This window comes from Mytilus edulis, chromosome 13, assembly GCF_963676685.1.
Source record: "Mytilus edulis chromosome 13, xbMytEdul2.2, whole genome shotgun sequence".
Taxonomy (NCBI): Eukaryota; Metazoa; Mollusca; class Bivalvia; order Mytilida; family Mytilidae; genus Mytilus; species Mytilus edulis.
The window spans coordinates 24,910,722-24,927,371 of NC_092356.1; the positions used below are offsets into that span (position 1 = coordinate 24,910,722).

Here is a 16,650-nt window from a genome sequence, read left to right on the forward strand (position 1 = left end):
TAGTGTCAAGATTTCGTTTTTTTTTTATCAAGGTCAGGAATCTATGTAGTTAGGTTGAAACTTTGGCTGCATCGTAATCAGGTAAAGCTGACTTTAGACAATGTGCCTATTTCAGTCAGACCCGATTGTCTTTATATACTTTCAAAACGACTCAACAAGTTGTTTTGTCAACTGATTACCTGATACGAAATATTTCGGGAAAACCTGTTGTCAAACTTTTTCAGATGTTTCAACAGCTCTAAGTAGATTTTGTATTTATAACATACTTAAGATAAACTAAGACTTACATTCTACATGATTAATTGTTGTTGGAAACTGGTTAGATTGTCATGGATATCAACGGATATAGATGCATAATAGGGGTTCTATATATTATATTCATTTATATACCATAACGCGCTGTCACCTAAGCGATTGCAACTTAGAAAATTGTATATGGTCTTCAACCACAAGTCAGCCAAAAACTTTTCTAAACAATTTTGATGTAGCAAATATATTCAGTGTATATCTAACTTGGTGTACTTGTAGAGAGTTGGATGAAATTTAAGACAAGAATTATTTTCGAACAAACAATTTGTTTGTATGATGTTGCACTGAACAACATTAAACAAATCATATACAACAATAATCAATTATTCTAATTAGTTGTAGCTCCATTACACATATAAAAACAATTTAATTAATTCTGTAATGCTTTATTTCAATCATACAGACATATCAACTATCATGTATATCTTCCGTACATGCTAAGTACTAAGCTGACACAAGAGAAAAATAGGTTGTAAGTTCAAGGTTGCATTTATCATCGGATATATCTTGCCATTTGCGGAACTTAACAAACAATAACAAGGAAGAAGTGTCATTGAATCAGAAGAATAACATTCATATAAGTTAATTAAATAGATAATATCAGCAAGGACGATGTTTTTAAATTAGACAGACTTCCTAATTTAAATAAAATCATTTCCTTTCCTACAAATAATTGGTTATTTGTCGAGGTGGATAAGATGATATAACATAAAGGTAACCCGTATGTGCACTTTTAAAGTATCATAACGACAGCTGAAACGTTAATTAAAATAAATGTCTTCCAGACGACCTATAATGAATCGAATTATCAAAGCAAGTGGAAACAAATTTGATGTTTTCCTTATTTATTGAAGTTATGTTCCAATAACAATAAAATTTCAAGAGAAACCTTGAAGTTATTACAACCGGCTTTTTGGACGAATGCAAATATCTTAATAATTGTGAACTGATTAACGTTGTTTAACTTTATTGTATATAATTTAAAGACTTCCCGATGAATGTTAAAGCAGACATGCATATGGAATGAAGCATATTTGGTAAATTGATTATTATTTGAATTTGCTAGAATTGAGTCAATGTTATTGTTGTTGACCTGTGAGATCGACCATAGAGTAAACTGGTTACAACTTTTGTCCATTATCTAATCCATCTGAATCAATGGAGATGAATGACACGTTGAAAACGGCAACAAGACAAATCTATAAATTTGAAACCATATCTAAAGGTCAGTAAATGACCGTTCATCGTCATTTTTGTAAATTTAGGACTGTGTAAGTGCACATCAACAACTTTGAGTCTTGAGTTGGCTTTTTATGTATCTTTTGCTTTTTCATTTTTTTTGTCTGTGTACAATGTACTTACCAAGACGGTTTTGTTGTCAATAATGTAAGAGAGGGGATAGGACCTTTATCAGGACTCCGGGATCGGGTGTTTCTAAAATCGGGATTTAGGGATTGACCCTATCGGGATCCGGGAATTCTTTTTTCGAGTTTCGGGACCTCTTGATTTCGTGTTTTTAATCCCGGGATTTCGGGATCTGGTGTTTTTAAGCCCGGGATTTCGGGATCAGGACCCCTCATATCCCCTCTCATATAACGATACAAAACTGGGTGTTGATAACACTTTTTCCATTTTCTTACGTATTTGTAGATATTGCCTAGCTAATTATCCGTACAATTTGACTTTCCCTGTGTTTTTTTTAGATTTCGGAAAAATAAGAGAGAATTTTAAAAATTGGTAGAACATGATTTGATGGCAATAACACCTTGAGAAATTTGTCCGACAATTTTTGTGTGTACAGACATTAGGTTAATCTTTACATTATGAACATGTCTAGCCATGTAGATTTCTCTCCCTCAAAAACAAATAGTTGGCTTGAAGGCTGAATCATCGGAAATAACCTTTTTCAATTTTGTAACACTTAGAATGATTGAAAACAAGTTGGGTTCCAATTGATACAGAAGATTAAGAAAAGGGCATTTTCTGTACGAAAATATAGGAAAACGGACGTCAAGTGGTAAGACAAGTACTATTGGTCTTTTTGGTTATTTGCACCAACAAATTTAAATACTAGGTAGATTTTATCACCCGAACATGGCGTCATAATAATTGATTGATTCAACTAATTAAACTTCTCTAAAATTAATAATTGATAAAAGAATTACAAATAAAATATGACTGTGTTCATTTATATCTGGTTATAGGAATTATAATAAGAATAAATTCCAACTGAATTTCGAGCGAATATTTCAATTTTCGTGTCACACACTCTATTATTTTAAGAACACATCATCTAATAAAAACATTATCGTTTCGTTTTTTAACAGACCGTGTTAATACTCTTACCGTAGATGGATTGTTTTTTTTTTGCTGCTGCTGCACAATTTAAACTTATATTAAATTTGGAAATGGAAATGGGGACTGTGTCAAAGAGACAACAACCCGACCAAAATGCAGCAAACACAAATTGGTGTTTAATATACTTCTATTAACTAAATCCATCAATGAACGATTTTCAAACAACATATTTGTATTTGTACCAGCTGTTCTGTAAGTGTTTGCTAAATACTTTTTAGATCATGGATGTATGAAATAAAATCATAATGCTCCATTTAACCCAAAACCATTTCATAACAGTACATTAACCATGTTAATATTTTATTTACCTTTATCATCAAATCCATGTGTGATTTCATGGCCAATGACAACTCCTATTCCTCCAAAATTAAGTGACCTTTTGAAACAACATATAAGTTTAATTATATTTGTATTCATTAAAATTAATACACATTTCTATGAATGAGAAAGAATATATTCATAACTGAATCGCGTTGAGGCTCAAGTGTTATGAGTAATATAAATGTTAAATATAATCTGTGTGTATACAAATACGTGAAAGATAAAATGCATAAAACTTTATACTTTTTCATACATGCAGTACCTAATGTTCTATGTTGAGATTCCCTGATCTACATTCATTTCAACTATATCGCATCTATATGTATGAATGAACATTTGCCAGGTTTACTTGTAAGATTAAATGTGTTATATATTCATCTGTAAATTGTAGGTTCTTAATGTGGTACCAAACACCTGGACTTAAATTAATTTGGGTCGTTCAATTTTCATAAAATTTTGAAAACATATTTTCTTTGACCCTTAGGAAAAATATATATAAAAACAATTGAACTCATCACTTTCTCAGAAAAAAAAAATTGAATATATAGCAGTTTGACAAAAACTAGTTTTGATCATTGAGAAGCTTATTATTCCTTAAAAATACAACAGGATTAAAACGTTTAGCTGATTTTACAGAGTTGTCTCCCTGTAGTGTTAGGTACCACCTTTAGTTCTGTTTTATATTTAAATCTGGTTGTATCTGCAGTATCCAATGACTTGTATATATAATGCAATGTACTGATCTAATCTGAAACGATTTAATGTAGTTCAATCGTAGCCATATGATACGTCCGCATAAACATGACAACCTTTCACAAATCAAAATCAATCTGATTTCTGATGCATGAACAGATCTTATAAGCTGCGATTACTAAACACATCTAAACACGTATGGTAAATGTAGTCTAACGCATATGATATCAAGGTTTGCTTTAATCTTTTATGGTACAATCTTAATATTTAAACTTATGTTCGTCTGTCTGTTTCATTCTCTGTGTACATGGTGTATCTCTTGATTATTTTGTTATTGATTTACAACGTTCGATTTTCTCTTGATTTACAACGTTCGATTTTCTCTTGATTTACAACGTTCGATTTTCTCTTGATTTACAACGTTCGATTCTCTCTTGATAACTCTACAAAATGGAAACTTACTTGGGAAATCGTGCACTGTAGAAAGGAGGTTGCAGAATTCCAGCCGGAAAAACTTAAATAAAAATTTTACATAAAGAAACATTAAAAAAACAAGTTCCGAGTAGACCAATACGTGTTGGGTTTTTCAAACATAATTAAATTTGAAGCAAACTTCGCAGAAACCGTATACCCGCATGGAGGATTTCATAAAACAAATTTGATATTACATGGGTTTTCTTAAAAGGTCACGTGAAAAATTGTTAAGTAATCAATCCAACTTAAACGAGCATAAAATGTAATTATTGTTTAGTGGCTCTTTAAGACTAGGTACATTTGTGAAAACCATAAAGCTTCCTAAAGTCTATGTAAATATAATAGAAAAAAGTGGTATGATTGCCAATGATCCTAATCTTCAAACGAGAAAATCTACGATCTCACATCTTACAAAATAAAAAAACGATTTTTTTTTAACACAGCAACAAACGAAATTCACTAAGTTACAGGCTCCTGGCTTGGGACAGGCACAATCAGAATACGACTGTATATTATATATTAAACATTGCCAATATAAGGTGCAATACTAATTCATCAACGTAGTATGAGGTCAAATTGATGAACTTTATACTAAACAGAAGACAAAATCATAAGCAATCTTACCAATGTCATTAGTATTCGGGTTATAAAACGCGTTTGCTACTGCAGGGTCTTGATCCCATCTGAAAAGTACAAATACAATAAAAACCATGCATTGACATTGAATGGCAATTTCATATTTCTGGCCCAACAAGCGAGCAAATATTTTAGAAGGTAATGTAAGGTAGTTCGTGACTCATGTAACTTAGCTGCATATAAACCATTCAAATGGAATATGATTTACTGTTATGTAGTTTGCATAATGTTTCACTGACTTTTAACCAATATCTAGGTTTATTCTTTTCATTCATCATAAAAGTGCAGAGACCAGCATTTATTTATTAAATATGAATTTTGCATCAGTTAAGATTCAACATATGTTACAATGATTTTATAATGTTTGCACGCACGCGATTTATCATTCGTTTGCAAAAAAAATGACTACCAATTTCATTCAATTTGTCATTATAATTTCATTTCCTAATTTAGTACAAATATACCAGCTAATATTAATAAATACCTACAAATTCTTATCAACAGGATTTCGAAGATCTTTCAACGTCTTCTTCGCCTCATATAATTCAACTTGTAGATAATTTTCAAAGTAGCGATCTTCGTCGAAATGCAACTGAAAAAAATCAAATACATTTTGCACTTCGGGGTCTTTTGTAGCTGACTATGCAGTATGGGCTTTGCAAAGCCGTACGGTTACATTTGATTGTTAATGTCTGTGTTATTTTGGTCTCTTGCGGGGAGCTGGTAATCAAACCACATCTTCTTTTTCATATATAATGTAAGATTATAAAATGATGACGATTTGAGTGATTTTTATCTTATGGTGAATATTTAAATTATTTCAAAAAATAGAAATATATAAGCATCATCTCTTCTGAAGAGTCTTTTGTAGACGAAACGCGCGTCTGGCGCACATACAAAAATTCAATCCTGGTAACTATGATGAGTTTATTTCTAATTTTTGTAATCATTCTAAATTTACAAAACTTACTTCTTCATATTTGGCATTAAGTTTGTCTGAGTTCTTTATAAAGTCTGGATATCCAATTCTCTCGTTCATAGAATCTGCCTAAAAAATTAATATAGTTCACTGTATAAGAATATTTAAAGATTGGAAAAACTATTGTGACATTTGTTATTGAGTTCGAACCTAATTGTTATTTTCTTTCAACCAAAATGTCTCCATGCATATCGATTTTTGTGATTTCTCATAATTAAATTCGCTTTTTGTTTGAATCTTCATATATATGACCGCTCATCTGTGTGCTATGTTCATTTTGTTGCATTCTTGTATATCTCTTGTGATTGTAAACTTTGTCTTGATGATGTCTTACAATTGTTTTTCTCTGTTGAAGTTTTGTTTTTATCTATACTACATATATAACGAGGTCGAATGTTTTAGCGGTATGCCTTAAATTGACGAATCATAGCAGAGGACAAATTAAAGGTGTTGATAACATATTAAGCCATTTCAGGTCCTTTTTTTCCCTCAAAGCCGAGAAAACTGTGCACCTTATAATCATCATGACGAACACTAATATTGCAGGTTGAAAATGAAGTCGTAGGTACTAATATCACGACACCACGATGTCGCAGTTGTGTTAAAGTCGTGATTAATATTATAACAAAATGTTGACTGCCGTTCCCAAATTTTTAATATGTTTACCTATAAAGTCTTTTTATTTTGTAAACACATTGTTGTCAATATTATGACATGTATGACATGTTCTGCCTGTACAAAAGAAAGAATACAACTGTTGTTTGTTAATTTGATGTGTTTCAGCTTTTGATTATGCTATTTGATAAGGTTCCGTTTGAATTTGTCCTTGGAGCTCGGTATTTTTGTTATTTTACATTTTAGAAACTTTATTGTTAGAGGTCGGCTGTTCACTTAAATAAAATTCCTTCGCAATTAATTTGTTGCAGGAGTGAATATGTAAAGATAAAGACCTGTCAACATTAAAGAATACACAACATTTTTCTTCAATTATTAGAACTAATACATTTCTGACTAACAGCTATATTGGATGATCAACTTTTATCATTTGTTAAAAATTGAGATAAACATTAAAAAACCTTCTCCTTTGCGACTTCTTTCGTGTCCTTGTCCATCCATTGATTTTGTTCAAGTAACTCGTTAAAAGCATCACGAATGTTGTGGATCATTTTTAGCGCCTGCAAAGTGCAAAACATGATTATTTTTCAGTAATCTACATCAGACATTTCTAGACATTTAGTATGGCTAAGGAGTACAGAATAAAAATTCAATTTGTGTACATCATTGGATTTTAAATGTTGTTTATAGTGATTAAATCTTTAATAACGCTTTATTACATCAACATTTTACAATTAAATTACAGCATTTAAATGGGAAATGATCTTTAAAATCATTGCTAAGTATAGACAATTAAGAACACTTCTTCCTTAATGTCCTCTATCATTATTATTGTAAATAATCTTCTCTTAAAGATGTGACATTTATGCCTCAATTAGTTCAAAATTAAGGTAAAAAATTCTGATTCATTACCAAATAAATGGTTATATAGTGAGATTGGGGTTTTTTTTTTTGGGGGGGGGGGGGTTTGCTGTGTAATATTGGTTAAAACATTATACCATAGATCATATAGAAGACAAAATTTATGTTAAAAAAACTAATGACCTGAGCACTATTAAGATGTACTTTTGATGTTGTTTACATTTTTTTTTGTTTTAACAATCAAATGAATGTGAAGTAAATGCAACCTCAATATGACCACCATTTAAGCATCATAAGTGCACCATAATAGATACATTCAAAATACCGACGTTTCGCTGAGTGACCGAGTCTACCTATATTTCCTGACCCTAAATCAGTGTTGCTTCAATTGAAATTGATCCCAAATTTGAATGGTAAACTGAGATTTTCTCAGCTTTTGTTTTTAATCTTGAGTGAACTTTCCAGAATCATTGATAAACTACTGTTGCCTTTATTAAACCAATATGCAATCTAATAGTATGCTGTAAGCGTGCATATTAACGTACCGTTTCTTTACTTTCTTCGTCAAAATTGTCTCGAATAAAAAGTGCTCCTAATGCCATACCCATTCTGTCGTTTACATATTCGACACATTTCTGCCACTGAGGTTTGTCCCTCGTCACACCCTATAACCATACATAACAAAAAAAATACCATTTAATTAAAACATTTAACAAAAGAATGAGAAATTATTTGGAATTATTTTTTAAGTCATACGCTTTGGTATTACCAAACCACATTTTGACTTTTCGCGTTGGTGAAGTTTGTAGACCTTATTGAGCACCTGAGATCAACCAAAGTTATTTATGGGGTTTGTGTTGGCCAATCTTTAGTTTTTTATGTTGTGTTTTGTGTAATATTGTTCATCCGTTGGTCTTGTCCTGCGCCATGGCGTTCTTAGTTTACTTTTGAATTATGGGTTTGAATGTCCCTTAGGTATCTTTCGCCTCTCATTTTCTCTTATGTGATGAACAAAATAATTCAGCTGAAGGTTTGTTAAATTCAAATGTAGGTTTGGCACACTATCAATAGCATAAAGTCACTATACATTTGGTATATATTGAAGAATTGTATAATTGGCAATAATACCACATCTTCGTTTTGATTATGGTTTTGTGATATAACTTTTATATCGTCTCTGGATTTTCCTTATACTGGAATAGACTTTCAGTAAAGAAAGTAGAATACTGATTAATTAATATGATAAGTTATAATATGACATGTGTATGGATCTTAATAATCAGTTGAGTCTTTTCTTCGGTTAATGAAATATTATACTTTACCAGCAGTATTTTATTGTAATCACTTCTGATTGTTGAATAAACACCGGTCATTTCGGGGACAAAAGACATAACCAGTCTCCATATAACATAATTCGCTATCACCCTGAAATAATTTATATGAATAAGTTCACATTATAAAGCATAATTATTTGATTCTAACTCTTCTAATTGCAATCCTTCTTAGTCTTTTCTTCTAATGTGTTTCACCTTATTTTTCAAGCAACCGCTTCATTTCTTAGAATTTATTTATAACATTTATTTCATTTTCACTGCTGATAAAAGATTTGATTTTCTTATAAATTCTGTGGGTTTTTTTCGTTATTTTAAACTTTCAGTTCACCCAATGAATTTAGAAACAGTTGAAAGGATAAAATAATGGTCCTACATCTCTGTGTGTTTTCTTCCTACCTTTTATCAGCTTTCTCTATAATTTCTGTCATATGAACCAAATACTCTGGAGAATAGGTGACTAGTTCTTCTGTTTCATCGATGGTAACAGGTAGAGAGGCTGAAAAGAATTTCATCCAGTCAAACTGAAAATATATCATTGCCGCTATTGAGTATAAACATGTTAGTGTTGGAAATCAAATAAAAGTTAACAAAAAATCAAATGGCAATGAAAATAATACTGCCATTGAAATGTACATTTACTTTAATAAAGAAAAAATGTGATGATCTGAGATTGCTTTTATGCGACTGTCGTACAAGTGCGAGGTTTAGCTAGCTATAAAACCAGGTTTAATCGATCATTTTCCACATAAGAAAATGTCAGTACCAAGTCAGTAATATGACAATAGTTATTCATTCGTTTGATGTGTTTTAGATTTTGATTATGTCATTTGATAAGGGACTTTCTGTTTTGAATTTTCCTCAGAGTTTAGAATTTGTCCTATCTTAAACCAAAGTTTACTAATTCTTTTAAACAGCAAATTTTTTTTCTTCAGCATTGTTTTCTGTAATCGTGATATTGTGATTGTTTCATTTTATTTCCTTGATAGTGATCAGTGTATGCATCTAAACATGTTTATGTTATTGGTGTATCTGTTCTGGAAACTGATTGATTTTTTTGTTTGTTTAATAGTACATTGTACCAACTTTTGGAACAAGCTGTATAAGTTCTTTGAGGGTAAGCTTTTTGTATATTGCGCCAGTATCATGTCTTTCGTTTAGAGGCTTAGTGATCTGAAATGAAAGCAAAGGTGATTATTGAGATTTCACTTACACAGTATGGGGAATACTCATAGTTAACATCGATGTTCTTTGGAATTAAATGGATAGATACTTTTAAAATTATTCACTTTTATTATTGACTGTTAGCAATTCTGACGTTGATGTACATGTTTGGAATGTATTGCCATGTGTGTACCTGTATCTTCTAATTTTACTTTTTTGGATAATTGGCTTGTTTTGTTTTCACCTTTGTTTCTGTGATTCACCTCAACCGTATTGTCGAATTCATATTTGTTTTGTTTTAGAAAAGAATCACTATGCATTAGCTTTTCTTCCGATTATGTGAATTAAGGGGGTTCGCGGGTCTAAATCATTTATATAGGATTTCTCTATATTTTTCTATAAATGAACTTTATCTTATAGTTAATAGAAAAATAAAATAAAAAATGGGGTCACCCTTCATTTGCGCTCACAATCTGCCTTCGAAAGAAGCATACATCTTTGTAAAAGTGTTTTTTTTTTCTGTTGAACTAATAGGAGACATAAAGGTAATATCGAAATAAAAAAAGAAATTTATTACAGAAATCGCTCAAATTTTACAACTATTTAGTTTAAGTACAGTATATATCGAAATTATATTAAAGAATATAGGTCACGGATGAATTAAAAGAGATATTTCAATTTTAAAGCCAAAAAATGGCATTTTTCCACCAAAGGGAGATAATTTTGAACTTTTTTAATGATGTTTACATTTTAAAAGTAATCTAGGGCCAACACGAATTAATTGTTTTGAATGTTTTTTGTACCATATGATAAAGTAACAACTACAAAAGGTAATAAATACAATTTGTAATGAAAAACAAATGTTTAATTTTTTTTGAAATTTTTATACCTTCGAGCCTCCTTAATGGGTAAGACTAATCAGTAAATGATGAACATTATTTTTTACGTATAAACCATGTTAAACTGTTGAAGTAAATTATTTCACCATGCCCATTCACAATTCACAACGCAAGCATGTAATTTAGAATTTAGAATAAAAGCAAGGCAAAAAAACCATGAGGGACATTGAAACTGACAAGTCAAGAACAATTTGATAACGGCTTGGCTCCCTCCTCTGTGACGTGAAATTTTGTGATAATTTCGTATTTCAGTACAACATCACAGAGACGGTGAAGTTGAAAAGGAATGCGTTACATCTATGCATAAGTCAATACAAAAAGGTCCGTAAAGTACTGCACAGCAAATCTCAAAATTGAGCAACACGTTGCTCACCGAAATCGGAAGATAAAGTCCGTTTTTCCGGAATGGTTATAAATGAAACTATTGATAGATGTTCTTAATTGTCTATTTCTATGTGGAACAGGTTCTGTGTACCCTTTCGGACCACCTGAGATCACCCCCAGTTTTTATTGGGGTTCGTGTCGCTCAATATTTATGTTCCGTCTTGTGTACTGTTGTTTGTCTGTTTGTCTTCTTATTTTTTAGTAATGGCGTTGTAGTTTGTACTCTTGAGCTTGAATGTCCCTCTGGTATTTTTCGCCCCTCTTTTTTAATACTTACATTTGCAATTTTGGTTTCAAAATCAAACACCTCGTGCATTTCTTTTACTGCAGTATCTTCATCCGCGCCTAACCGTATTGCAACATTTATCATGAATCGTAAGTAGGATTCAATGTACTCAGAGTTCGGGTCAAACACGTAATACTCCCGACTGGGCATTCCCAGCGTTGGTTGATCTATCTGAGAAATAAGATATTCATTCTAAAAATAGCTTTGTTACTGAAGAAAATATAAACATATTTTTTTTTAAATTAAGAAACGGTTGATTGAAATGATATTTTGTAAACATGAAACTCCTGGCGTCTTCTATTGCTTTTTATATATTTTTGGCGTCATATATTGTTTTTTATACATTTCTGGCGTCATCTTTTGCTTTTTATACATATAAGTAATATATTTCGACCTTGTATATAATGTATTTGATTACTCATAAGAGCCATATGGCTCAAAGTTTAAAAAAAAAACAATTAAAAGATTTGAAAAAAATAAATCCTCATATTACACTCTAAACTTGTAATAACTGGTATTGATACTGACTGATCTGACAGTTTGGAAAACAGTTATTTATCGTCTTTTGGTACTGTTTGTTCATTGCATACAACTTATAGTGCCTATGTTCTTAGGCTTTGCATTATAGTGTATGCTTATTTCAGAAGATAGAAAATGATAGTTACCCTCCTCATTTATATATTTCCTTTTGCGTATTTTACTTGACAAACCTGAATTATATTTTGTGTTGAGTTCTTATCATCTGGTGCTACCCATGCGTCAACTATGCTCGGCACATTAGCAAAACTTTTTCTAATTCTTCCTAAAACTAATTCTAAATCAAATGTGTCTGGATCCCAACTTTTACTAGCTACTGGCCAACCTCCATATCTGTCTAAAACCAGCCGTAAAGGCTTGTCGCCAATCCTATCTATTTGACCTAAAAGAAAAAAGTTAGTTTTATGTTTTTATGATCTTATTCTAAGCACAATAATATAAGTTATGGCTCGAACAACTAAATCCACCAAATGATTAAGCTGAAATAGGTGCCCAAGATCCGAAATCTTTTATTATTGGAATTTATACTGCACTCGTTCTATTTGAGCAGTCAAAATGCGTTGACCGTATATTTCTATTTCATATACAGTCACTGACCTGATATCACTTTTCCTCATGAATATTTAAATAGAAATTGTCGAAATTATATTTAATTATTCATACGACCTCTTTAACCTGTAAACAACGATGCGTTTAACGACTCAAACTAGTTTCTTTTACAATTTTCGGGAAAACATATTTCACTTATTAATATTTTTTGTTTGCAACCTATAAATCATTATGTTTTATGTTTATTGTTGATATTTTAGTCTGTAAACAAACGAATTCGTTCACCATTGATTGCGGTTTTCAACTGGTGAATGATGTACATTTCATCGTGTTGTATATTTCTCCGCCTGTGTGATGTGAGGCCTTTTTAAAGGGTTATTTTCCTAATATTTTAATCAGATAAATAACATTAACATACTAAACAACAATTGAAAATGTTTTTTTTTATATTGCAGTATAAAGACAATAATAGTGCATTGACTTGACATTTCAACGATATAAGGATGAGGCTTAGAAACGGGGAAATGCGAGGCTGTGCCGTCTATACATCAATGCCGCGATTTATCTAAAATCACTTAATAGAAAGAGACAGACCCCCTTCCGAGCACAATATTAGGACTACCGGTAAACCAAGTGTTTGTTTGTTTTTTTATTTATTTTGTTTTACCTATAAATGTCGCGTCCTAAGTGGGTAATCATTAAATATAAATTCCAAAGTTTTTGGTTTTATCTGACAGGGATCAAACACACGAACTTTCACATACACGACTAAAACATACCACATAACAGTGGCGGTTCATCTTGAACATGGGCAATTGCTAGTACCAAAAACAGGTCAATTTAGAACTGGTTCAGAGAAAATAGCTGAAAAAGGAGACACACCTATATCTCAGAATTTTATTATTAGCAATAGTATTATTTTGTATTATTAAGTAGATGAAAGCATATTATGAGAACACTTACGATGCACCTTTTCATTAAGAGAATTTTTATTTCATAGCATGTGTTCGACACTTGGGTACTGGACTGCTACTCAACTAGCAACCATCACATCAGTGGTGAGTGCTTCGTCACAGAAATGATTTATGATATACCTTTCGGTTTTGTTTTTTTCGTTGATAGATTTAAAACATTTAAGAAACTAAGGTTCAAACTCCATTAGGTCAAAAAGATGTTCAGTTAGAATGAATTGGCTATCACTTTCTTGTCCCTTTTGATCTTATCGCTCCTTACGCACATAGAGTTCATAAATCCCACGTTTTCACATTTTAGGGTTTTTAGTGTCATTCCAGGAGAGTGACAATCAAGAAGAGCGCGTCGGAGGCAAATCTATAACATAGTATTTTTCTTTTCTTTAGATTTCGAATTCTGTTAATTCTGCAAGAAACCTATACAATATGTAAAACTTACTTGTGTTGAGGCATGATTTATATAACGTTTTGGCTTTTAATGTTGCTTCCGTATCATGATCATTTGGTTGGTCTTCAAGCAAACCTGATATAAAAAAATATATATATATAGTCATTATGTTGAAACAAACACACTTCGTTTTAAGGTTAATATCGATCATATATATATAAAGATTTTATTTAAAAAAAATACACATCTGTACTCGGTCTCTATTTCAAAGAAACAAAAAATAATTAGACATTTGGTTTGGTATGATTAATTAAGTAGAGCTAACGATACACAATGAACAGTCATATATTGTCTTTTAAATGTGTTATCCTAAGTTTTAATGGATAAAATACCCAAAAGAACATGGTCCTTTACAACTCGTTGGACTTCATACTCGTTTCTTTCGTGGAATATACTTTCTAATGACGTTAGTGAACCCTTAGATATGCGAAGCTTATATATCTAGGTGTCAGACCACCAAATACTCCCTCCAATTTAGAACGTATGTAAATTAGCCCAATTCTGACACAATGTAATTGTTTGCTTAAACTAACCAACAAATTTGCAGAAATGAAACCTTTGGTGAAAGAGAAATATATTTAGAACCTTTTGAGCCAAAATTTACTTGTCTGTGAGTTTGCATTAAAAATTCAAAATTAATGAACTACGTAGTATACTAATAAAAGATTTTAAGAAAACCAGGGGTTACTTTGGTAGTACTGTGTCCCAAAGGTCAGATTGTTCTTATAAGACTTTAAAGGTGGGTTGAAAATTGGCATGCATGTAAAAAGGTGATTCATGTATGCTTAAGACATATCTTGTTTCTATGAAGTTAAACACTTCAGGTAAAATATTTAGAAAGCTGTGAAAATTGAAAAATTTTGTTGAACAGATAGGGGTTTTTAATTGGTGTTCACCTATAATACTTGTTTATTCGACATGGATTCACTGGATTTCAACATCGATAAAGTACTGTTGTCTTTAATTTGCAAATGTATATTATTATGTTTAATGTTTGTATAATGCATTACGTAATCAGTCAGCAAGCCATATGTTTAATTGCCAACTGATTTCTAAAATATTTCTCTTTAAATCTTTAAAACAACACTTACACCTCCAGCAAACAATAGAAAATGATATAAAAGGTTCCAGATGTCAGCTTTTGATCACCTTTTCTTTGTGAAAATGTTAGTTTGGCATTGGAAGTATTATATTGACTTCAATATAATACTTTCATGGTTTGGCAGACGATGTGTGTGTTCAAATACATGTTCAATCTTTTAACATATTGCAATAACTTAAGAACCTAATGATAACGACCTGCGGTGTTATGAGGCAAACGAGTCACAACAAAAGTCCTAAATTTCAAAACGTTATAAAGTGTTCAACGAGACCCTCCCCCCTTTCTTCAATAACATGCACAAATGACTATTGGCACGAAACCCATCAGTAAACATCATTTTGGTGTCTACGCTACTGAAATTATCTTAATCAGCTTAAATATACCCATTTTTTTCAGTTATAAATCTCAAGATTATTGATAAAGTATGATATAAACTCGTCATAGATACCAGGATTGAAATTTTATATTCACACCAAACGCGCGTTTCGTCTTCAAAGGACTCATCAGTGACGCTCCAATCAATCAGTTTATCACTTCTCTGTTCAAATGACATAGGACATTTTTGGTTTTTACACCACTGAAATAATCTTAATCATGCAGCCTTGATATACCCATTTTTATTTATAAATCTCAAGATTATTGATAAAGTATGATAAATTATATCATTTTATCACTTATCTGTTCACATGACATACGACAATGGCTACAACTAGAGTGTCTAGGTCATCAAGTTAAAATTAATAAGTACATATCAAGTTTCATGAAACCAATTTGGTAGTTCCTTGATTTAAGTAGTTACTAAATAAAGGCAACAGTAGTATACCGCTGTTCAAACTCATAAATCCATGGACAAAAAACAAAATCGGGGTAACAAACTAAAACTGGGGGAAACGCATTAAATATAAGAGGAGAACAACGACACAACACTACAATGTAACACACACAGAAACGGACCAAGCAACAGACAAAATCCCACGAGAATAACAAATATAACATCAAAACCAAATACATGAATTTGGGATAGACAAGTACCGTGACACGTCTTATCGCAATGTGAATTTACACTCAAAAATAAGAGAAAACAAACGACGCAACGTTAAAATGTAACACATACAGAAACGAACTATAATATAACAATGGCCATATTTCTGACTTGGTACAGGACATTTTTAAAGAAAAAAATGGCGGGTTGAACCTGGTTTTGTGGCATGCCAAACCTCCCCTTTTATAGCCATGTGAAATATAACATTAAGATGACAACTCAACACCACAGGACTACAATATGAATAAATTGGAGAATACAATTGACAAAGAAACACACGAACAACAGCCAACAAAAGGCAACAAGTTGAAAAATTTTATTCGCCAGAAGTGCATTTTATCCACACAAGATCTACTAGTGATGCCCATATACTAAACTTCCTACATGCAATAAGTACTTTGTTTTCTTCAAATAATAAGATGTGCAGCATCCTAAAACTAAACTCAATAACAAATAAAACGCCTAAAACAAAATTTTGTTTACCTTTGAGTTGTATCTGTAAATCATCAAGCATCTTTTCAAATGTATTGAAACTGGATTTGTCTTCCGGTATTATATGCTTTTTGTTCCACATTCCGCATGCGTACTGGAAAAAGTCCGCACAAGGATCAACCGATGTATCCATAGCATCCATTAATAAAGTAGCTGAAAAGTATTAATCTAACAAGTTAGATGCCGTATAAACGTATCC

The 16,650-nt window shown here is 31.5% G+C and overlaps 1 protein-coding gene across 2 annotated transcripts in view; it reads right to left on the reverse strand.

Annotated features, from left to right (window-relative positions):
- The window catches only part of LOC139502032 (neprilysin-1-like), a 43,202-nt gene that overhangs the window by 7,148 nt on the left and 19,404 nt on the right, over window positions 1–16,650 (reverse strand). For both annotated transcript variants that reach the window (XM_071291354.1, XM_071291355.1), the window contains 14 exons: window positions 16,443–16,604; window positions 13,807–13,890; window positions 12,021–12,229; window positions 11,302–11,481; window positions 9,664–9,750; window positions 8,977–9,101; window positions 8,569–8,671; window positions 7,792–7,911; window positions 6,847–6,945; window positions 5,762–5,839; window positions 5,280–5,383; window positions 4,780–4,838; window positions 4,144–4,195; window positions 2,976–3,043 (listed from right to left, as the gene is read on the reverse strand). In XM_071291354.1, the coding sequence (XP_071147455.1) occupies window positions 2,976–3,043; window positions 4,144–4,195; window positions 4,780–4,838; window positions 5,280–5,383; window positions 5,762–5,839; window positions 6,847–6,945; window positions 7,792–7,911; window positions 8,569–8,671; window positions 8,977–9,101; window positions 9,664–9,750; window positions 11,302–11,481; window positions 12,021–12,229; window positions 13,807–13,890; window positions 16,443–16,604 (1,530 nt within the window). The remainder of the gene's footprint in view (window positions 1–2,975; window positions 3,044–4,143; window positions 4,196–4,779; window positions 4,839–5,279; window positions 5,384–5,761; window positions 5,840–6,846; window positions 6,946–7,791; window positions 7,912–8,568; window positions 8,672–8,976; window positions 9,102–9,663; window positions 9,751–11,301; window positions 11,482–12,020; window positions 12,230–13,806; window positions 13,891–16,442; window positions 16,605–16,650) is intronic.